Source organism: Hippoglossus stenolepis, chromosome 13 (genome assembly GCF_022539355.2).
Source record: "Hippoglossus stenolepis isolate QCI-W04-F060 chromosome 13, HSTE1.2, whole genome shotgun sequence".
Taxonomy (NCBI): Eukaryota; Metazoa; Chordata; class Actinopteri; order Pleuronectiformes; family Pleuronectidae; genus Hippoglossus; species Hippoglossus stenolepis.
Window position 1 is genome coordinate 7,957,865 of NC_061495.1, and position 23,768 is coordinate 7,981,632.

The window sequence follows — 23,768 nt, forward strand, 5'->3', positions numbered from 1 at the left end:
AGCCACCCTACCTGCTCTCTGCAGACGTGCTGTAAACAGGAAGCGCTTTCTAATTTTCGAACATGGTCCTGCACATTCTGGACCACATTCATGGTTCCCCCCCACACGTTTGAAATGGGGCACAGCCATGTGTGTTATACAAGATACAAATGAGTCATAGGAGTTTTGGGGGTTGAATGAATTATTAGGTTCACTGCTCTTTAAAGGCTTTGATCACAGTGTTGTGAAGCAGGAAAGTTTTGTTTTTCTTCACATCTTCTTTTTGCAGACTGAATTACTGAAGTATTCAGATTAGAAATGTAAAAAAAAGTTTCGTCAGACGGCCCTGAGGCATTGTCTGCAGATTAATGAGCTTTGCCAGTATGAAGACATTATCACCTTTCATTTCTGCCAACTGCTAGTCAGACAAGGCTGACTCAGGACTGGACAGGAGCCCGAGATGTGGGGAGACAGAGAGAAATGAAACCTCTTAATTAGACCTGGGCGTCCTGTATTGGCAGAGCCAAGGCCTGTCTTCATGAAGATGTATAATAACTGGAGTTGAAAGCCAGTAAAGCTCACTTCAAGAAATCTTGTGGTCATTTGAGATGAATCAGTGGATTTCAGGGAGTGTTCACTTATGTTTTCACACGGTGTGTCGCCTAACTGTTGTAGCTTTGGGGGATTTTGGGGCTTGGGTTTACATTTATCAGCTGGTTTACAGTTTTAACCCTTCCTTGATTCCAGAAATAAAGAATTTGTTAAAAATACATAGTTATAACATAAAAACAAATAAAACTCAGTTATTCAAGAATAAATATAATAATAAATAGACTAAAGGTGTGACAGAAATGTAAGCACACAATAATATAGAATTGTGTAAAATATTCTTCGTATCAGTTTATTGGCAGATGGCAACAAACGTCAAGGTGCATTACCACTATCTACTGTGTTGGTGCACCGCTCCTTGAGGTACTGCAATACCCCAAAATTGGGTTTATTGGGTAAAATCTGGAAATGTGGTACGATGACTTTTTAAGCTTGGATTCAAAGGAAGCTACTGACCCAGCCAGCCGTATTTCCTCAGGCAGGGTATTCCAGAGCGATGGAGCTCTTATTTCAAAGGCTCTGTTCCCTTTAGTCTTCAGCCGAAAACCGGCGACAGTTAATAGTTTAAAATTTCTTGGGACTCGTGCAGGGTTTGGGTTCACGCCATGCCAGACAGGAGTTGCAGAAATTGTGACTCATGCTAATCGTGTTCATGTCTGTGTGTTTGTATGTGAAACCCCCCCCCCGTGTAGACAACCACCAGCCAGGCCATCTTCCGGCTGCAGTCGGGAGTGTGCCAGCTCTTCAGAGACACCCTCACCAATAAGGGCTTTGTGGAGATCCAGACCCCTAAGATCATATCAGGTACAGACACATGATCCTGCCTCATGGGAAAAAGTGACATTAACACGCACTGAATCTTTTTCAAATGGAGGCACGCCCTCTCCATATCATATCACCACCCACAGATGTCCCGTGAGTCATCGCGTGGCGGTTGTAAAGTTCACTTCCTGTTTGGGTTGTCCGTTTCTTTTTCTAGATCAGGAACCACATTTCAGTTGAAGCTCCCAAAACTGTTTTAGTGGTTTTAGTGACGAATAAAGTTAATGAAACAAGACTCAGACAAACAGACAAAACGTTTTCAGACCAATGCGAAATGTCATCCAGCCCTGTGGGGATTTTTAATAAACTCCCATATCTCCACACAATGCCCCTAAATTGACAGCGGAGGTTTTCCTTAAGCCTGCTCCCCAGAGGCCTTATCCCACATCTGAATCTAATAATCTAAATTAGTTGAATCTAATCTAAAAATCACAGGAAGAAGCAAAGACCAGGGGAGAAAAAAACACTTCAGATTTAAACAAAAACCTTCCCACCAACATTCAGAAGATTCAGTTATTTGAGTTTTTCCCCTGTATAGTGTATCACTCATCCTTGAAAATCTTTCTCAACAGCAGGGGCCTCATTTATAAAACAGTGTGTAGGATCCATACTAAAAATGCACATGCGCACAAAAGCCAAAAATGGCGAAATGGTGAGATTTAAAAAAAAAAAACGTGCACATCCACACCTGCAGGCGATGTTCCCTTTTATAAATCACAGTCCACCTGGACACGTGCACATGTGGATCAGCCTCGTATCCTTCCCTCCTCTATACACCCACATTCAGTTGTAACTGGTCAATACAAAGCACCTCATAAATGCTGATGCATAGAAATGAGCCCGGTGATGAATGGTCCTTTATGGTGACTCTCGGCAACCAAGAAAAGAATTTGCGGGACACAGAAATCAAGGTCTTCCCTGTGTGAGAGCTGAGAGCGCGTGCACTGCAGCTAATTTACACAACAACCAACAAAAAAATTATTTGCTAAATTAATCTTGAATGCTGCTGGATGTTATTTGGGGTTTTTGCAGCCAACATTGATAATTTAGCCTGTTTAAAGTGGTAAAAGTATGTTTATGGTGCAGTCTTTCCTCAATCCTGCCATCATCATACATATGCCTCTCACATTTAACTTCTACAACCCGGCTTCTATTCACCACCTCCCCATCTTAGTCACCAATTTTCCCCTGTCTCCAAAATGTACACACACATGGTTCAGTTGGTTTTCCTTTAGGCGCAAACATTCTCCAACTTTAGCGTCGGAAGGGACGGACATCTTTTACAGGCCTCATTTCATACAAACCCAGTTTGTTAGAGATTGGGCCCCAGGTCTCAGATACCAGTGTAACTTTTCTGTTCTTCAGCTGAAATGCAGTTTTTCTCAAAAGTCTCGAGCAGTGTTTCCCAAATTGAACTGTGGCGAAACCTGTGTTGCGCCCACTTCCCCTTTTCTTAAAGAGCCAATCATGTTCTCACATATAAATTCAAAATTGCCGCTCTTCTGTTTTGGCGGCACCTGTAAATCAACTGAACTATTTATTTTTTTTTGCGAAACCCACATCTTCCTGCCTGGCACCACCCAGAGTACACGCAGTGACAGTTTGTGTTGTGTGAACCACCACCCTAAACGCTATTTTGGACAAGATGAGTGTACCAGAATATGGCCTCTGACGTCTATGAAAAAAGGAACCGCAAATGTGTTATGTAAGTTGGGCGTATGTCTTATAAGTCTGCGGCTTGTATTTGTTTGTTTTTAAAAATATGCCAGACAGGTGTATGTGGGGATTTTTAATTCATAAGCCAACATCCAAATATCCTTATTTTCAAAAAGACAGATATTACTGTAAATTTAAACTTTGTGTCTCATCTTTTATGGCAGTTTGAGTTTGCAACATGACAAACATTCAGTTTCCATCAGTGGGTCTCTTATCTGGAATTAAGTAAATCATTAGATAGATACTTAAACTTCACTATCTGTGTGTATGTGGCTCGAATATCTCAAGAACCATTCATCTTATCAGCTTAACACAAGGCATGTGTGTAGTTAATGGCCCAAGGAAGTGCAGTTTTCAATTTAGCAGGATTTGGACACACGATACGTTGAATATCAATAAACTTTGAATAAACAGGCGACCAGCGCTCTGTAGCAGCGGTGGCTGGGACTCATCAATGTAAGTGACATCATGAGAACGGGCGTGTTCACGACGACTGTTCAGGGTTCTGTGTACTGGGTTTAACTGAACTTTGAATAAACAGCTGCACAGCTCTTTGTACTGTCTTTACTTACCATGGCTCAATTACCGCAGGTCACTCTAACAGTTTCAGAAAGAACAGGCAGGTCTACAACAGGCACGGCACTAGTTTATCAAAACCTCTATCATTTCCAGCGGCTAATGGCCATTTAATAAAATGTAATTTCTAAAAGTTGTCCACTTTGTCCTCTCTTAGCTGCCAGTGAAGGTGGAGCCAATGTCTTCACTGTGTCTTACTTCAAGACCAGCGCCTACCTGGCCCAGTCTCCCCAGCTCTACAAGCAGATGTGCATCTGTGCCGACTTTGACAAGGTCTTCTGTGTGGGGCCAGGTAAGTTCGACTCTCCCATCTGTCCCCTCGACATCCACTTGTGCGAGTGAAATGAGCAGCAGGAGTCTAGTGAAAACCTTCGTCCCCATTAAGTGAGAAGTCTGTTTTAGAAATGGCTCTTAATGCATTTAGATTATTAAACTTTTAACAGACATCCCTCCTTTTGTGTATTACTTTGACTGTGTTCAGAGCTGCTGTGTAGCTTAGTGCGTTAGTGACACAGTGGGGCTTGTAAAAGACTTTATGATGCTGTGCTGGATTTAAGACTGTCCTCAGATCTGTGGGTAAGCAAACACTGCCACCGCTCGATCGCATACGAACAGCCACTCGTGGGTTCCTACACATTCAGATGCTTCTTACTTATTTTTAACATGACACAAAAAATCTGACCCGAGATAAAATGAGACATTTTGGAGATGGATGCACATTTTCCACCGGCTGAACCAAGGTCCTCGTTTTCTTCTCCGCACACAAAGAAATCAAAGGGCTTAAGGTCATTGCAGCTTCTGAGGCAACAATGTACTCGCTGCTGTTGCCTTAGTTACAGTCGCACCGATTCGGCAAGTCAGGAGAATTGGGATCAACTCTCCTTGAAACCCTGGTGTCTCTGTGTTGAAGTATATATGGTGCCACTATCTAAATCCAGCTGAAGAGGTCCACAAGGGGAACAAAGACGTGAACACAAGGCCGGTCTGCAGCACTGAGGACCAGATGTCGTGTTAATTATGTTTGGCACTGTTAGGTTTTTTTTATTGGTTGTTTCAGTAAATGTATGCAGGGGTCAGATGCATAAAACTGTAGGTTCTTAATTAGCACTACAGCAGAAATGTGCATATCCACATTTATAACTTTATACGTACACTTGGGTCTCCATCCATCCACTCCATGTATATTGAGATACATTTAATTAACTGTTTGCATGCGTGAGTATCACTCCGACACGTTTCACAATTAAGCTGCTTTCAGACCTGCCCTGAAGTCCGGACATTTTCCTTTTCCAAAGCGATTGTATGTGAGAACACAAATGTCAAAGTCAGTTTCTCCCCACAACAGGCAGATGTCTTTGTGCTGTGCATATAAACATGTGATCTGTGCAGCAGAATGTAGTCCTGCCTGCTGTACGCTCTACCCAGCTGCCACTTCTCACTTCATGTTCAGACAATTTCCTGTTGTTGTGAAGGGGTCTGACCCAGACGATCCGTTGCTGCGTTTTTCATAAGTGGAGGGCAAACACCAGCAAATGTCTAGACCCAATTTTATTGTCTGAAAGCAGCTTTAGTGAGACCGTAGGTTAACACAAGGCCTCAGTTGTCTGCAGCTAAGCATCGCAGCACTGACCAGCAAACCATCAGCAGCAGTGATGTCGAAATCCTCATCACAGAGGTGATCAGTGCTGATTCAGTTTAGAGGACTCGTGGCACACAAACTGCTTAATAAGCAATAAAATGAAAGGTCCTGAATTACAAACTGTTTAAGATTTGAAACCTGCCACTTCTCCTCTTCTTCCATTTGCTGACTTTTAAACACTGATTTTAAATCTTTCAGTTTTCCGAGCAGAGGACTCCAACACCCACCGTCACCTGACTGAGTTTGTGGGTCTGGATATTGAAATGGCCTTCAACTACCATTACCATGAAGTGATCGACTCCATCACCGAAACGATGGTTCAGATCTTTAAGGGCCTGAGAGACAAGTAAGATCAGGAGTTTATACAGTGAAGCTCAAAACTAATAGGCTGACATTTTTGTTCTCAACACTTTAGTTGGACTGAAACTTTTTGTGAGTTCAGGTGACGATTTGCACCAAAACCTGATGTAAATGAAATGTCACCGAGGTTTCACACTGAATTTTAACAGGATCAATTCCTGGTGCGGACGTTTTATGGCTGATAAAAGGTTTGAATATTGTATGTCTTAGTAAAGTTATTTCATCTGTTGAATCCAGATTAAGTGTTATCACCCACACCGCTGTCTTCTCTAACAAAAGGTGGCCATTACCACACACTAGATTTATTGATGTGGCTCTATTGCCTCCTAGCGTTGTGAACTAGTACTGCACATGTAATGAACTATAATAGGAGATGAGTATGGAAGCTGCGGTATTTATGGCTTCAAATGTCTGTGAATGACAGTAGTTCTTAGTCTTAGTCATTTCCAGTCCAGTCATAAACCTTCTGTTTAATTATTGACTGCAGGCAGCACATGGATCAGCGCTGTACCTCCTTCAGTCAACTCCTGACTAATCAAAGCAAACCTCTAAAAAACGTTTCTTACCAATTTCATTATTCCTTTAATATAAATGGCTCCTGCTCTCTATTGTGCACATTCACACCAAAACCACCTCAGTAAAAAAGATAGTAACATTGAGATAGTAACATGCACCTTCATAGGCGGGTGGCCAACAGGTGTACACTCCTCTTAGTACCTGACGAATCCGCTATTACAACAGCAATCCACCGAGTTGCACCGAAACCAAAGGGAGGTCTCCCTCTTACTGGTTTATTGCATGTTACACAAAAAACACACCCTTGTACATTAAATACATTATAACCATTATAAACCATGCACCTTGCTTGGACAGGGGTTTCCCACCATCAAACTAACGTGCGTGGATTTGGACACGCCCTGAAGACTTCAGACCATTTTCTCCCATGGTTAAAATACTCCCAGTGTCTGTGTGAAACATTGATTCAGACATGAGTCACATTAGACCACATGCTCAGCTCGCCGCAGATGTTAGCTCCTGTTATACAAGTCACCGTCAGTTAGTTTCAACTTGTGACTATTGTTCCTCTTTCTCAGGACACTCTGGCGGTTTGTCTTTTGTTCTCATGACCTTCCGCACTCCGCCTCTGTTCCAGCAACTGTGACTTTCATCTCTTCGTGGTCTCGAGGGTTTTTTTTAAACGAATGACTCATGTTAGACGTCTTTTAGAGCTCTTCTGTTCCCGTATCGTTTTTAAGGATGTTTGCCAAAGACATTATGTTTTCATCTCTGTCTGTTTGTTGGTTCATTTGTTAACAGGATAATGCAACATTTTTCAACATTTTTGTCAATTTCACAGGAATACAAGTTTGATCTATTCGTATATTTTTCGTGTTGATATTGATGAATTAGTCAAATTTGTTGCAGTTTATCAGACTACTTCCATTTTTCCTGTTTTTTTTATTGTAACAGCTAGACAGACGTGTAGGATTGTCTGGCCTTGACAGAACCATACACTCTACTTTACGTACTGCATTCTAGTTGTGATTTAGTTCGTACTGTCTTTTCCATTGAAGTATTTTAGCACCTCCGTGAGCTCTTATGTTCTGTTTCTGGGGAGAGAGCCGGTATAGTGGCCAGGAGATGAGTGGCCTTAAATGATTAAAATGTGTTCTAACAAAGTGACTGACCATGTGGGCTTTGGCCCTTGTTTGGTTAACAACCAGAGTCCTAAGCCTCGATTCCTAAGTCTGAATGTGTCTGTATCAGCTTCCAGGACGAGATCCAGACTGTGAACAAGCAGTTTCCCAGTGAGCCCTTCAAATTCCTGGAGCCCACTCTGAGGCTGGAGTTCACTGAGGCCGTGGCCATGCTGCACGAGGCCGGGGTGGAGATGGGTGATGAGGAAGACCTCAGGTCAGAATACGTCAGGCCCCCTGTGACCCACTTCCACTTCATCATGTCAGATGATTAGATTTGAGTTTAAAAAGAAGTGAAACATCAGACCAATAACTGAGCAACATTTTAAGATTCAAGTAAATCTTGTGATCAAACTGTTCTGTTGAACTATTCACATGTGTAATGGACATAGAAACACTTTGTCTAACTTGGTGTTGCTGTAAATACACTAGTAGAGAATAATATAGATTTGTAGTGTAGAGCTGTGAGTTACAGGTGAACACAATAAAATACAGCTGCTTGTAGAAATATTGACTTCTTTTTCTGTTGTCCTGTAGTACACCCAATGAAAAGCTGCTTGGCCGTCTCGTCAAGGAAAAGGTACGTTCACATGTCCCTTTGGTTTAATATTGGTGTAAAAATCTGAATATAGCTTTACTGGACATAGACTGTACAGGATTGTGTCAGTGGGTTCATCAGAGTGCTGCACAAAAAACAATGTTTAGGATCATTAATTTACAACATAGCCTTCAGAAGTGTTGCACATGGCAAAGCAAGCATATGCTGAGCAGTGTTGGCGAAAACAGGCAGTTTTTAAAGAACTTCTATAACTGTAAATAACTATAACATAACTAACTAGAAGTACCTTTTATAATATTGTATCTTCTCTTTTGTATTTCCTCAGTATGATACTGACTTCTACGTGCTGGATAAATACCCGCTGGCTGTCAGACCCTTCTACACGATGCCAGATCCAAGCAACCCTGTAAGTTTCTCCCTTCTCCACACACAGTTACTGGCTACGTAGTCCGAACTATGCAGAAAACAAATGTTATGTAAATTTGTGGAAATTAGTTTTGTGGTTGACGGTGCCTAAACTTAAAAAGCTGTCCAGAGAGCAGCCGTAGACTGAGCCAAACACTCCTCTGTCTTCTGCTGGATATTGTGATGTGCCGAGACAGTTTAGTCCCAGAAATAAAGCTCCTTGCAGAAAATTACGACTTAGAAATTTAGCTTTTGGATTTTTTTCTTGTTTTAGTTGTGTGTCTTTTATTGTGTCTGCAAATTTTCTTGAGTTTCACACCATTTGTGTGTCAGGGTCATCAACAGATATGTGGATAGCTTGATTCTGGATGTCACATGAAACACGTCTTCTTGTTTTTGATCAGAAATATTCCAACTCATATGACATGTTCATGAGGGGTGAGGAGATCCTGTCTGGAGCTCAGAGAGTCCACGATGCTCAGCTGCTGACTGAGAGAGCCGTCCATCACCAGATTGGTAAGAGCACGTGTAGAAATGCTGTTAAGAGACATTGTGCATAGGAACATGTGATTTGTCTCCCTCTTTAGGCAGCCGGTGGGAATGACAACACCAAGAAATTGTTGGAATGATTGTCTCACATGTAACTTTGTTTTTTCTTCTTTTTAAAAGCTGAAACTCTTTCTGTCTTTTTATGTCACTCTAGACCTGGAGAAGATCAAGGCGTACATCGACTCCTTCCGGTATGGAGCCCCCCCACATGGCGGTGGAGGCATTGGTAAGTGATGTGCTTTACTGAGGAATTCCTGTTTGAAAAGAGCATTATCATAATAAACTATATGAGAATATGAGCCCAGCTCCACATGTTATGGTTAAAAATAAAGATTTGCTGATTGACTGTCATCTTCCTCAGGCCTGGAGAGAGTCTGCATGCTGTACCTCGGCCTCCACAACATACGTCAGACCTCCATGTTCCCCCGTGACCCCAAGCGCCTGACACCTTGAACCTTCGTCCAAGTGAACAAACCCAATCATCTGGGACTAACACACAGATGCTGGTGATGGGAAACAATAGTAATTCAGAAAAGGAGGGGTATCGGGGTTAGTGCCACCCTAGACACTGACGTGCCACTATGATTAACCATTAAGATGCAAGAATAAAGCAGTCGCAACAGTAGGGTGTATTTTATTGATTGATGTGCATAATTCTCCAACAACAGCAAAGAGAATTTAAAAAAAGAGGAGCTGATCTGTGATTTAAGGAAGTTGCTGGAAGCACACACTTATTCCATCTTTTATCCAATGAGTCAGTGTTTGTCTCACTTCTTTTCTATGTTTACAATGTTAAGAAAATTACTTTAATCCAGATCTGAGTCCCCCCTACTACCAGCACAGATTTAGGACTAATGATTGTGGTCTCCAGCAGTTTGCTGGTAATTACAGGTGTTTTGTTAATGGAACTAAAGTCAATTCATTAAATACAAACAAATCCTCGAGCCATCAAGTGTTTTGTCTCCTTTTTTTTTTTCCAACTTATCCAATCATATGATAAGATTGATATCTTAATGGTGTCACTATGAAATCACAATATATCAATATTCAAAAGTTGGCATTGCCTGATTGGGGAATAACAGGGTGCCTTTCCAGTGCTTATTGTTATACCTCTGAACAAGGATCAAACACTGTTTATTAATTCAGTAATGATCAATAGATCACAGACTACGACACTATTAAGATGTTTTTATTTCGTATAGGTTGATCTACTAAAATACCACTTTCTAACACGAAAAAGGAACATCACATGTATTATTAATTTACAACTATACAATCTGCAAAGCTCAAGAATCTCTGTTCATTCACTTTTGGGTAAATACAAACTTTAAATCCACTTCCAGCTTCATACAGTGAGGAGATCAAAGTGCTTGTGTGTTACTGTCATTAAAAAAATTATACAGTTTACAGTGGAATTGATAGTAATGATGCATCCTAATTTACACACTTTGCATTTAGCATTATGTTTAATGACAAATGCAGTATAAAGTAAAGTCTTGAGATGCTGAGATGCACTCTGACCATCGGGCTCAGTCAGTCGCTGCTCCGCTGACTTGAAGGATGAAGAGGAAGATGTGAACGATGTCAACGTAGAGAGAGAGCGCTCCGTAGATGTACTCCTCTGGGCTGATGGCCAACTCACGGTTTCCAATAAGAAGCTGCGTGTTGTAGACCAAAAACTAACGAGACGGAGAGAAACAAAATGAGGTTCACTTGTCTATTAAGATGTTTCTGATGAGGGCACGAAATGCAGACCATCAAATGTTTCAAAAGCATGCAAACATGTTATATACTTTTTATCTCGGTCCAAGGGGAAAGTGTTGATACTGTCGCCATTGAAACACTGAGTCAATCTGAACAACTTGCCACAACAATGATGGCGACCTTCATGTTCCACGTTTTAATCTTTTTATAACCTAACGTATAAAGTTGCCATCAGTGCACGAATAAGGCTGATGCGTACGACTATGCTTGGGTACCATGGTATGTAGAGCTAAATGCTAACTTCAGAATGCTAACATGCTCACAATGGCAATGTTAATATGTTCATGTTTACCATGTTCAACAACTACATGAGAAATGAAGAGATCACTAGTTATTACAGTCGAGGAACATGCAAAATACATCGGGGACAATTTAACTAGGGAGCCACATTTCTGGCCATACATTCATGAATTGCCAGGATATTTAACACACTGCCACCTTGTGGCAGCACTACAGGAAAGATTAGCTATAGTCATGTAGGTACATCATCTGGAGACCGTGACGATCCATTAAATAGGTGTTAATATAATTTGGAAAGGTGGTGGACAAACCAACAGAACAACATTTGCTGTTGATGTTCAATATCCCCAGAAAGCGAACTCTTTCCAATGGTCCATCTCTTCAGTCTTTTAACCCACTCTCAGACTAAACCATTGATAAACCATAAATTATATGACTTAATAATTACCAAGTCATTTCTGGTCCCAGAGTGGAGATAGACCTGGTGTAATTAAGACTTAATAAGTAGTATATTGTCCATATGTTGTTCGGTCTGATGAATTATTGTGTATTTCAGGGTATAAGAACGACTGTGCCTCTTGACAACCTTGTGATACAAGTTGTCCTAAAAGTCACGGGGGTTTAGACTCACCAGAGTGTAAACGACGGCTCCAATTGCGGCGTAGAGCATATGCAGCCAGGGGACCTGTGGAGTGACACAAGAAAGGCCAGTGAATGTGAAATCAGTCACACAGATACACCCAACTGAGCTGCTACTCCCCACACCGAGAAACACGAGTAGAGAGAATAAATTAAAAGATTTGACCAAAGAGTCCTCACATATTGGAAGGAGAGGACGACTGCCGTAACAATCCCTATGATCATGAGCAAAACGGCGGCAACAGAGAGAAGGCCCCCGCAGGAGGTGAAATCCACCTGTGATGAGAAGCAAGTCATTAACGGGATGAAAGGGAAGTTAATAGGCTTCAAGTCACATGAAAGAGCAGTGGAGATCATTTCAGAATAAGGTTTAAAATAAAAAATAAAAAATGAAATAATAATAATAAACCGGGGAGGATGTGTCGTTCTCCAGCCAGAAATGTAACTCATTCATCTTGGGTTGCATCAGACAGAGAAGTTGGATTCACATCTTATCCCGAAATGTTTTAAATATTTAAAGGAACCCAGAGCCGCATTGTAACGCGAGACAAAGGAGTTCTTTTACACTGACAACAAAGACAACCTCTGACAAGCCACGAGCTACTAAGCCACAGACAGACACAGTCTACATCTCCATCTACCTTAGTTTGGAAGCAGAAGATTGTGACAGCTATACAAACTAATGCTGTTATTCCCATGGCGAGGAACACGGCTTTTGTTTCATAATAGCTGTGAAAGACAGAGATCAAAATTCAAACGATTAAACAGAACGTGATGATAATATGAATGCATCATTATGAAAATGTGACTCTCTCTTGGTGTGTTCTGGTGCGTCGGCTGAGCCGGTGCCAAGAACAAACCTCGAAATGGTTCCAGACATGTAAGACAAGGCGAGAGTCTGCAAGATAAAACATGAAAACAAGGTGTTACAAAGGACAGAGTGGATTCTTTCCTCTTTCATATGCTGCCTTTGCTTTTCCAGTTTTCTTAGTTTTGCCTTTGCTAGACCGTAATCATTATCATTCAATCATTAATCAATATTGACAATACTTACGAATATTCCCAACAGCACAAGATTGCATGGGAAACGTCTCCTAAACAAATACATTTGAATATTTTATGTATACAAATAGAGATATTACTGGTTTCAAAGATTTTGAATAAGATGCTAAATTTGTGGTATTATAATTATTTTCTGTTTTATTCTGACAGGACAGGGGGGTGCTCACCTCGGCTCTTTGCAGCAGATGAGAATGCAGTAAACCAAAAAATACACCACACTATGGAGAGATCAAACACTTTGATTGGTATTGTACGTAACATCATATCAGGAGAAACACAGTGTAAATGTAAATATTGAGTGTAAATATTGAGTTGCTCTTTTAATTGCACTTAAAGTCTCCTTTCATTGTGTTCCTGGAGTGTAACTCACAAAGATGCCCAGTAGATGCCAGGGTATCTGATGACAAACAGCCTCACTGGGTCCCTGTGAAAAGCACAGACATAAAAGACTTCATCACCCTCCAACACACACACAGTAAGTAGTCATGTTCTAATGCACGGGGACACTTACACAAATGTGAAGACGCCAACGACTGAGAAGGTGACAGCAAGCTGTGCTGTTAGAATTAAGTAAACCTGCCCAAAGACACAAAACCAAGAAGTTCTGTTGAGCACACAAGAAAACACATTTAGTAGATTTAGATGAGATTACTGGGATTTGTCATTGTCAGTCTGAACAACAAAACAACACAGTTGCAGTCTGTTTGTGAGGCTTGATCGATGTGGAAAATCCTTACCTTTCTGATGAAGCCATGCCGAATAGATGTGCTTTCCCACTGGGCGCTCAGAAGATCCTCCATGTCTCCTGCAGAATTGGGAACAGCGAGGTGGTGATTTAAACTTGTTAATCTTTCGGGAGCTTATGTGAATATAATGCAGGAAGTGATTAACTGGAGTCCAGTGTCATTCCTCAGAACCTGAGTTGGACGCGAGCACTCCAGCAGACAGAGTCGGTATTGTGGTGGGCATCCCGGATGGAGAGAAGCCAGGGGCTGGTGCCCACATGGCGGCCTGCGGGTAGGCGCCCTCCTGGCCCCAGTAGCCAGGCGGGCCAGGGTACATGCCGGGACTGGGGCTGTAAGACGGAGGTGGTGGAAGAGGGGAGCCATGTTGTAGCTGCCGGGGGTAGTTTCCATACTTTGGCTGGTGTACTGCGTTCTCATAGGGTGGAGGACTGTCTTCTTTGGACGACATGTTTACCTTAAAGAGAGAATAACTCAAACTGTACATGTACTAGTGGCACTTCACATGATGACTAGAATATGAGACATGTGTAAGGTCACTATATCATTCACAGTAATCACGTTTATTATACTTTTCAGTGTCACATTTACTGAATAAAATCAGGTTGTTATATTATTAGGAAAACCTAAAACATTCAAATAAAAAAAAACACAATTTAACAAATTCAGTATTTTTAACAGTTAGGGGATAAAAATCACCATAATTCTACTTCTAACGAATACATACACTGTGTTCTGTGAAACAACCTAGTCAAACAAGAAAAGACTGGAGAAACAAATGAAACTGTTTATGTTACTTACCCGGCGGCGTCAGCCTGGTAGCACTGTGGCCTTCGGTCCTTTCTCTCCTCGGAGGTTTGCCTCCCCACGGGGGGGATGTCATCTTTGTAACAGGATCTGCTCGGTGAAACTCACACTGGTATTGATGTGTGGTGATGGAGACTGGCTGCGCTGGCTCCTGTTCAGAATAACAAAATTACCATTAGATAATAAGAAAACCACCAGACTGTTGTGTGTGGCCTATCTGTCTCCTGCCAACATTTAGTGAGATGCTATGGATTACAAGACACACTTAATTTACAAACACACACAATATTACAAATTCAGAACGTGTGGCAAAAAGAAAAGCCAAATCAATAAAAAGGTAAAAAAAACAAATAGTATTTCAATGAAAATCTTGAAAATTGTGCTTTTCAAGATTTTCATTGAAATACTATTTATTTATTTCGTGTACAATCAGAGATGGATGGAATGTATTGTTTGATGTGAATGGTCACTTCTGTAAAATGTGGCTTTCTGTGTTTTTGTTTGATTAATAAAATGAATCAAATAGAGTCTTAATGAAACAAAACACTAGAATCTAAAGACTAAGCAGAAGCAGCAAATAAACACGAAATAAAAACAATGAAATAAAAAACAATTAAACAATAGAATCTTAAACTAAACGAAAAATAAAAACAATGCAAATTTAAAAAAGGTGCAAATCATTATTGAATTTTTAATAAAGAAACGTGATGTGAAGTTATTTTTAGTTTTGTATTATTGTTTATTGTACCTACGTTGCTTTGCGTGCGTCCTCACTTCCGGGGTTTGGCTGCGTCGCCTGTGTCGTCACCGCTCTCCTCTGCGGGGCAATGGCGGAATGATGCCAGCGGACCTGACGGCTCTGCTTTCTGCCGCATCTCTCCTCTGCTTCCTCTGCGTGTGTTTCCGCTACAGACGATCAGGACGCGTGCTGTGGAGGAAGCTGTCCACGGGCGTCATGGCGCGCACGGAGAAGCCGCTGTTCCGCATCGCGTGAGTACAACGTGACGGTGTTGAATAAGATCATCGTTGTCCTCGAGCTGCGCAGCTCGGCGACGTCTGGCGGTGTCAAACCAGACCCCATTGGAAACATGCAGCGATTTAAAGTTTAGCATTAAAAGTTGGCGAAAGCAATGCGCCACCATGTTGGTCGAAGGCATTTCCTAAACATATGACAGCTGTTGTTTAATTCGGCAGCACTTACATATATATTAAATGTAAAATGTAAATGTTAGTGTAGAACCTGTTTATAAGTATGTTACTACCACTCATAGGTGTGACTTCTTCCTTATTGATCGATGATGGTGACTAGAAAGGTGTTTAGATTGTTTACAGTCAAGTTATTTACATTTGTATGTTTACACATTCATTATTTACACTATACACATTTAAATATTCACATTAGCACCATAAGAACAGGAGTGATGGTGTGTTGAATCTGCCTCTGTAGTTCTGTCACATTTACCTTAGTCTGAGGCCTGTCTGGCTTCTTATTGGTTAGTTCAGTCAGATTAGAGTGAGAAGCAGGAAGCGTGTGTTAGCATCAGGTTAGCATTGACACAGTGTTGGCTGTTTCCCCCGCAGGTACGCGCTGTACACCAGCACCAGACTGGGCTACATGTACTACAAGAGGCAAATGAGAAAAGCCCGGGCGCAATACCCTACTGGACATTCCACCGCTCGCCCCACGCAGCTCAATGGTATGCAACAGCATTCCTTTGGCTGTCTTTATACTATGTAATTACAGCGTTTGTCATTGTTCTGTGTTATTTGTGCAGATGCCCATAGTATGTTGCACAGGCTCATTGTCCTCACAGCGAAATGCTCCAGACATAGACTGTAAATATAGATGGACGATTGCGTCTCCACTTCCTGCCGCGGTCCAAAAATGAAGCCAAACGAAGATGGCACTTGGAGTCGGAGTCTGTGCTGTAGCGTTGTCGTGGTATTGAGGTCCCACCGGATACAAGCGCTCGACTAACTTCGAGTCAGTCACATCTTTCTCATCAAATAACTAAACCAAACTTATCCGAAAAATACTTGAGCAAACAACAGTGGGATAGGAACTACCTAAATCGATAGAAACCATGTTTAAGAATAATTCAATGTATGTGTAATTTTACTTTTTAGTTTAGCCCATGTCCCATCCACTAGCATGGTGGACGCAGGGGTGTACGATCTATACTGCAGTCAGCCACCAGGGGGCGATCAAGATGCTTTGGCTTCACTTTAAGGGAGCTTGTCGTGTCGTCCATCTTTATACACAGTCTGTGGTTCTACTATTCTACCAGATGTACTAAGAAACTTTACATCCGGACACATATTAAACATGTATACGTTTAAAACTACATACAGAAGTTTAATATTATATTTCATATCTTGTCATTTCTTTGTCTCTCGACAGATATCAAAATAATCCCCATCCCAGTACTGTCTGACAACTACAGCTACCTGGTCATTGACACAGCCTCCAGTGTTGCAGTGGTTGTTGACCCTGCAGACCCTCAGAGAGTGCAGGTAAACGCCTCTACAGTTACAGCTGTTAATCCTCAATCGCTGTGGTTATTTGTGAAAGTGCGCGCCATCCCGTGTCAACAATCTGAAAGTATTGTGCAGCTTAATGGGCTTTTGTGTAAATTGCTGCTGGTGTTGACTGATGGTTTAAACAGCACTTGTAACTTTTCAGGCTGTCCTCGAGGAAGAGGGAGTGATGTTAGAAGCAATACTCTGCACACACAAGCACTGGTGAGGTTTATAGTTTGGTTGCATGTGTATTTTTATTTTATTCAGCAATTTCTTTTAGAATTTAATATATGAAAAATAAGGAGATGGTGCTAAATATGCAAAGACATACACATACATTGTATATCGTGGAGTTTTCATGCATACAATTGCTAATCTAAGGAGAGAAAAATCCACACTACATGTATTTGAAATAACATTTATACCTCAATAAAATGTATGTTGTTGAAAATGCTTAGTTTCACCTGAAGGCCAAAACAAATACACAGTTTTTTTTGTTGTTGTGTCTGCAACACTGGCAAGCTTCTGCTTTTTGTTCCATTTTCAGGGATCACAGTGGGGGAAACAAAGGGTTGAAAAAGCTTCACAGCTCATGTAGAGTTTATGGAAACGCAGCCGACAACATTCCTGGCCTCACGCAGTAAGTCCCTGCTCGCATGCAGCAAACCTTATATAATTTTAACACATCACAAAGTTTTATTCCATTCTTCATGTTTCTGTTTTTTTACACTTAGAAATATGAAAAATCTGCCAAAAATCTGAATTGACGAGATAACGTGAGATGTTCGGTGTAGCAAATCAGCGGTATTGTGTTGACATCAGTGGTGTGTATTGTTTTGTGTGTGTGTGTTTCCAGCCCTCTCTCACACAAGGACTCTGTGACAGTTGGCCGTATGCACTTTAAGGCGCTCTTCACTCCTGGACACACAGTGGGTCACATGATCTACCTCCTGGAAGGACAAGCGGCCGGCTCCCCACCCTCCCTCTTCTCTGGCGACCTGGTCTTCCTCTCAGGATGCGGTGAGTTACACAGAAAACTGTCTCCGTGGAAATAATCATTATACAAATCAGTTAGACCGAACAGTCTCCGTTGAGTTAGGTGAGTCCAAAGTTGTACTCACAGATTGTCACAGCTGAAAATAATGGATTAACCCTGGTAAACTATTGACGTGGCACTTTTCTACTGATACATAGAAACAACTGTGATTGTCTAACCACTAAGAATTTAGTCAGAAGACCAATCAATCGACCAGAAGACTTTAGCCTTTACAAATTTATGATTTTATGATCATTTGTGCTCTTTGGTGCACTACTGTCGTATAGTAGCATAGAACCAGCTGATTGATCCTTTTTAAATAAATTACACTGGATCTCTGATCTGTCAGAAACAGTTTCACAGCAAGGGACAACTTTAAATCTCAAAAACTTTATTTTAAGATTCAAGCTGAACTCCAAGCAGCTATGAAAAGATCTTTAAACCGTGTGAAATGCCTTTGAAAAAATGTGCAGATGTCCTGTTTTGAACTCAGAATCCAAACCCATTCTCGTTGTTTTCAGGGAGGATGTTTGAAGGCAACGCGACAACAATGCTGTCATCTCTGGACACAGTCAGCGCTTTAAGTGATGATACGCTATTATGGCCGGGTAAGAAGAATCTCATCCCTTGTCACAGACTCTGTGTCAGTGTGTGTGTGTGTGTGTGATGCTGGGGTGGTTTGAATGTGCAGGGGCTTGATTTATGTACTTTGAGAGGCGTAGTGTGTCAGCAATGCACTTACTTACAGTCAGAGTCTTGAAAGGCATAGCACAGGGACTTCTATGAAGTGTAAGATTTAAGTATGGCTACGTGTGTGGGTATGATTTTTGATTTTTGTGTCAACTGGCTCTCCCTCAGGTCATGAGTATGCAGAAGACAACCTGCTGTTCGGCGCTGAGCTTGAGCCACACAACACTGTCAGGGAAAACAAATATCAGTGGGTGCTGCAGCAGCGAGGCCAGAAGCTGTGCACGGTAAGAATGATATATTGCCATTGTTATGCCTCTCAAGCACACCTTCCCAGAAAGGATTCACGTTGTCCAGCACCTGGGATGAAGGGCTTATCACCTGCGTACAGTGTTTGTGTTGTCAGTGCCCAGAGTGCTCGCTCTTTTCTTACTTCCTCCCCTTTCAGCCTCTCACGGTTGAGCCTCGTCGACGATAGCGTCTGCAGCAGAGCAAAGGGTCACTGTTGAGGAAGGCGCCTATCTGGAATTTAGATGAGTTTTTATCATACAGCATGGCGTATAGAGGCGGTGCTGCAAACTTGCAGTTTACTGAACTTTCACAACAAAAATGTATTAAATGACTACATCTCTGCATTGTGTGAATGATTGGTACATGAATTGTGGCCAGTGTTGTTTTTCAACATGAACACGATGAGCAGATCATCTGCACAGTAAAAGAAAAACATATAGACAAAGATCACAGATAGCTTTGCTTATAGCAGAGCTACCTGAAAGAAGAACTATGGGGAGAGAAGAGTTTCAACTGATGCACTAAAACACCTAAAATACTGTTGTGCTTTACTGGAAGGGCAATAAGAGAGTGAATACCTCCACTAAGGATTACCCCCATCTCGTAAAGTGAAAAGAAATTCCTGGATTGGCCCATTTATCCAAATCTGCTCCAAAATGGAATGGGTTCTTCCTTGGGTCATGTTCCACCTACTGGTGGATGTAATATCACTGCCACAGGAAATGGAAGAAGAATCAGAAAAATGTACCTGTGCTTTTCCTGCTCTGAATTCAAATGACAACAAATGAACAACTATAGTGATTTATGTAGGTTGCTCTAGTATCTCAGCCTTGGGTTGTTCTTTTAATGTGTTACTTGTGCTGGATATTTATCAGCTATCTATCTGAATTTGCTTTGTGGTAGGAATCTAGGTAGGCTCTCTCAGAGTTTTACATTAAGAATATGATTGCAGAAAATTCAACTTGTTATAACCACGTTTAACCCGTGTGATCCAGGTTATCATCTGGTTTAGCAAATGATGTAGATGATTCTCTGCTAATTGCATGAGATGGAAATGAAAGATGTGATTTAATGTTGACGATCTAAAGTGTTGCATCAGTTGAACTGGGGCAGAGATGCAGAAAGACAAAGCTGTGCTGGGTCAACTTGGCAGTAATCCCTTGCTACCCATAATGCTGTTCTGCAAATGAATGAGTGGCATGTGAATCATCGTGGCCACTAGAGATAGGCTTTGCACATCAATTTTGATGAGGGCTGTGTTTTTTTTTTTTACACCTGCTTTATTTTCAGTGTCCCTCCACTATCGGGGAAGAGAAGCTGTACAATCCCTTCCTGCGCAGCCACTCTGCTGAGCTCCATCTGGCCCTGGGCCTCCAGCAGCTCCAGGACGAAGACTGGACCCAGTACAGGGCTCGGGTGCTGGAGGAGCTGCGGAAACGCAAAGACCTCTTCAACAGGAAGTAGTACCAGCGAGAAGTTCACTTAACAGCAGGGAACAGAGCGGCGAGCTCACTGGACAGTGGTACAAAAGCAGTGGTTTGCAGTAATAAAAGCATTAAAGCTGGGCTCAGAGGTACTGTACAAAAACCGGACAGGTTTTGAAAATTTAAAGGGCCATATTTAATAATTTTTTACATTTATCAAGCTGTAGTGAGCCTAAGGATAAAATCACACTTTTGTTATTACATAATCTAAACTCTAATAATCCTGTTACCTCTCCACATGCAGTATATTGTGGTAATTCTGTGTTCATAGACAGAGTAGTGCTCATGTATTGCCTCTTTAAGATGCCTTTAATAGAGGCATAAACCATAATGTAGTACCGTCCTGTCTTTAGTAGTAGGTATAACCAGATTCTTCATTCTGGTGTGTGGAACACAGGGTGGCCACATGAGGTACTGTATTGTCTACTACACACCCTGGTTAGTTTTTAGGACGAGTCGTCAAAATCTCTGGGAAGATGCTGTATTTGATTCGATGGTTTCACATTCAAATGCTGCTGAAGAGTAATAACCTTCTCTGTGGAATATGTGACTTTTGGACTTTTTGATTTTAAATTGTTATAACAATTATGATAACAACTAGAGGCGTTTCCTGTTTCAAGCGCTTTGGTGCACAACAAAAGGCAGAGTCTTCACAGAACCGAGCAAAGCGACTTCAGGAAGTTGAATCTGGTTTTAAAGGAGTGAGACCAGTCGGACCTTTGTTTCATCATCACATAGCCTGCAGCATTTTCATAATGCACACTCCACATTCCACTATTTGCCCCTCCTCTGTCATTTTTCACCCTTAAATACATCTTCTGCTAATCTTTCCTGAGAAACATGTGCACATCATTTACAGTTACAGAGCCAAGTTTCATGATCTAGCTCATTCCAGCTAACGTCAATTTAAGCCATGGAATAATAATAATAACAACAACAATAATAATAATGATGATTATTATGCTTATTATACACATTAATAAATCAATGCCTTTCGCAGGACTCACACCTATTCACTCACACTATTACATTACAACACAGTTTCATCCTCGGTACACACAACAAACCTGTTCTTTATGCTAACGTGCCATGCAGTTTGAAAAAGCAAGATGTCATCACATTCAAAGTGAATTTGCAGCCTCCACCATGTGCGTGTGAGTCCTGCGCTTGAGGTCTGAACCCTGATAATGGCCACTCTTAATTTAACAAATCATCAAATAGTCTTTGGTGTCGGTACTTTTTTAAACACCAGCAAAAATATGGGGGAAAAGTTTGTAGCCTGGCCTGTGAGGTGAATGGGTTTTGCTGTATCAACGAGCCAATTTAGTTTTGACCAGAAACACACGTGCTAAACGATACTTAACAGTGCATGTGATTATTTGCCCTGAAAGTTTTATTCAATCTTTCACTCATGGAAACATGAATTTATCTGCTAGTGGGCCAAAGGTGAATCATATGTCCAGTCAAGACTAGAAGAATATTGTTGTGTCTCACTGAAAATTACTTTTGCTGAACTTATTGTACATTTAGATTTGTATTTTTGAAATGTTTGCAGTGGCACTACATGGACAGCAACATACTGAACAGAAAGGTATTGCATTGTTGTACTTGACTGAATTGTTGGAAGAGATTCGTTAGCGTTTGATTAGTCACAATGATGGTTAAAGTTACAGGCCGATGTTGAATCAAGTTCTGTACACTGACTTTCAATGAGTTGTAGTTGATGGTTAAAATTTGTCATTTTTAAGTTATTAATTAGTTATTATTAACATTTCATTATTCATTCCTACTTTGACCCTCAAATGAAGGAATGATTTATAAACCTGTTTTAAATCCCAAATAAAACACATTTTTAATATATTGAAGGCTCTATTATACTGTGACAGTATAGAAGAGGAATTATTAGTTATTTCAGTGTAATAAACATTGTCGTCTGTTGCTTTTCCGTGTCTTTAAATGTCTTTCTTTGTGAAGGAGCCTCTGTTGAGGTGGCAATGGGTCACAAAGCAACGAAATAAACCTTGAAACTTTTGACATGAACGTGCTTCAGATTCTCTTCCTTGCTCCAGCAGAGCAGCGCGCACCAAAGCACCACGTCCCCTGGTGAACGTCGACTATAATGTTATTCTGTCTGTTTGATGCAGATTCGCACCCTATTTGCATATGTTTGAGTTACGAACACCACCACACGTTAGACTGTTTTACCTTAGGTTATGTTTTAATGAGGAAGTAAACTCCCCCATTATAGCTGTGTATGTGTTATTTGTTGTCTTTATGAATCTTCAGAACTGACAGCTTGAGTTATTTTTTTCTCCACTGCTGTGACTTCCCACAACTCAAATAAGAGCATAACCTACTTAAAGCACATTTATAAGAGGAAAGAAATGAGCAGAAGTTTCTGGTGATAAAGCAGAGCCAGACGACAGAACAACAAACTGTGTGGTTCAAGGTGTGTTGGGGATCCATCTCAATTTGACATCTTCTGTATAAATTAGAGGACCACTGATGAAAGTAGAATGAGTCATTTATAAGATATAGTAAGACACCTTTTGTTTTGGTGAATCTGTGGACGCAGTGGGACACGACTTTGCTCCTGAAACTCACAGTACTTTATTAAATACTTTATAGAAAACAAAATCATAGCCAGAAGCTGACGTTTTGACTCACACAAGCAAAATCTATAAAAACGTCACTAAACTTGAAACTAGAATCTGCGTGCAGAAAACAATGTGCAGTGTCAGTACAAGTTATTGTGTCTTCAGGTCTACTTTTTCTCCATGTCTGCTTTTTTTCAAAGGACATAACTTGTCAAGTCACAGTGGTAAAAGCAGAGATAGGTTGTAAATAATGGAATGAATTCCATCTATCTGCTTTGGTCCAGGCAAGTCAACATATCTGCTGATATGAATGAATAACTGTTCAGAGGGTACGACTAACTATCACCAGACAAGATAACTCTAGCTATTAGTGACAGTTTTAGTCGAAGAAGGGATTGTTGTGTCTTTGTTTACTAACTAATGCATTTTAATTGATGCATTTTAATGCATTAGTACAATAAATATCACCAATAAATATTGTATCTATCCTTCTATCTAGACTGTCTTGTTCTTCATGCTCATGTAAATTAATCAATGTGTTATTTAACAATGACAAACGAACCATACACACCTGTCACCTGTCAGGTAACCATGAAAACTGGGGTTAACCCCGCCCCTCCTCTGAGCTGTGGATTTTCTCAAAACACAAGTCGCCCTTAGCAGCTTTGTCTTAAAAATGACTGATATGATAACGATAAAATATATAGGCTAATAGAGTGTATACAGGCTAATACTATAGACTGTAAATGGGCTAATACTATATACTGTATACTAGCTAATACCTTAGACTGCATATTGGCTAATACCATAGACTGGCTAACAATATTTTCAAATTCAATATTATTTCAACAATGTTTATCAGTAATTTTCACATTGAACTGGAAGGTTCTCTAATAATAAAGTCATAATAAAATAAATAAGGTTTGCATTTAAAAATAAAAATAAAGTCTAATACCATAGATAGTGTATATAAGCTAATACATTCAC

General features: G+C 40.8%; 3 protein-coding genes across 3 annotated transcripts in view; 2 read left to right on the forward strand and 1 right to left on the reverse strand.

Moving 5' to 3' along the window:
• The window catches only part of dars1 (aspartyl-tRNA synthetase 1), a 29,715-nt gene extending 19,860 nt beyond the window's left edge, over positions 1-9,855 (forward strand). Inside the window, exons 10-18 of the mRNA XM_035174223.2 lie at positions 1,281-1,392; positions 3,860-3,994; positions 5,540-5,687; positions 7,469-7,615; positions 7,936-7,978; positions 8,283-8,363; positions 8,767-8,878; positions 9,066-9,137; positions 9,273-9,855. Of these exons, the coding sequence (XP_035030114.1) occupies positions 1,281-1,392; positions 3,860-3,994; positions 5,540-5,687; positions 7,469-7,615; positions 7,936-7,978; positions 8,283-8,363; positions 8,767-8,878; positions 9,066-9,137; positions 9,273-9,364 (942 nt within the window). The 3' untranslated portion in view covers positions 9,365-9,855. The remainder of the gene's footprint in view (positions 1-1,280; positions 1,393-3,859; positions 3,995-5,539; positions 5,688-7,468; positions 7,616-7,935; positions 7,979-8,282; positions 8,364-8,766; positions 8,879-9,065; positions 9,138-9,272) is intronic.
• A 229-nt stretch (positions 9,856-10,084) lies between these two features.
• LOC118120447 (protein lifeguard 3-like) lies at positions 10,085-15,105 on the reverse strand. Its single transcript, XM_035175380.2, has 13 exons — positions 14,919-15,105; positions 14,161-14,317; positions 13,534-13,816; positions 13,354-13,421; positions 13,128-13,192; positions 12,987-13,040; positions 12,784-12,834; positions 12,609-12,648; positions 12,415-12,452; positions 12,196-12,283; positions 11,735-11,830; positions 11,547-11,600; positions 10,085-10,590 (listed from the first exon to the last, which is right to left on the reverse strand). The coding sequence occupies exons 3-13, from the start codon at positions 13,808-13,810 to the stop codon at positions 10,441-10,443; spliced, it is 981 nt and encodes a 326-aa protein (XP_035031271.2). The 5' UTR covers positions 13,811-13,816; positions 14,161-14,317; positions 14,919-15,105; the 3' UTR covers positions 10,085-10,440.
• pnkd (PNKD metallo-beta-lactamase domain containing) lies at positions 14,958-22,224 on the forward strand. Its single transcript, XM_035175379.2, has 9 exons — positions 14,958-15,156; positions 15,748-15,863; positions 16,568-16,680; positions 16,850-16,908; positions 17,234-17,326; positions 17,543-17,706; positions 18,244-18,330; positions 18,581-18,696; positions 19,991-22,224. Exons 1-9 carry the CDS (start codon positions 15,002-15,004, stop codon positions 20,162-20,164), a joined length of 1,077 nt encoding a protein of 358 aa, XP_035031270.1. The 5' UTR covers positions 14,958-15,001; the 3' UTR covers positions 20,165-22,224.
• The last annotated feature ends 1,544 nt before the right edge of the window (positions 22,225-23,768 follow it).

What these genes read in the sequence shown, in the direction of transcription:
- LOC118120447 (XM_035175380.2), bottom strand. Translation starts at nt 13,810, where the DNA reads ATGTCGTCCAAAGAAGACAGTCCTCCACCCTATGAGAACGCAGTACAC. An exon ending in AGTGCTCGCGTCCAACTCAG is followed by an intron (nt 13,422 to 13,533) that starts GTTCTGAGGAAT and finishes CCAATTCTGCAG; the next exon opens with GAGACATGGAGGATCTTCTG. An exon ending in GTTGGCGTCTTCACATTTGT is followed by an intron (nt 13,041 to 13,127) that starts GTAAGTGTCCCC and finishes TGCTTTTCACAG; the next exon opens with GGACCCAGTGAGGCTGTTTG.
- pnkd (XM_035175379.2), top strand. Translation starts at nt 15,002, where the DNA reads ATGATGCCAGCGGACCTGACGGCTCTGCTTTCTGCCGCATCTCTCCTC. An exon ending in TCGCCCCACGCAGCTCAATG is followed by an intron (nt 15,864 to 16,567) that starts GTATGCAACAGC and finishes GTCTCTCGACAG; the next exon opens with ATATCAAAATAATCCCCATC. An exon ending in AACATTCCTGGCCTCACGCA is followed by an intron (nt 17,327 to 17,542) that starts GTAAGTCCCTGC and finishes GTGTGTTTCCAG; the next exon opens with CCCTCTCTCACACAAGGACT.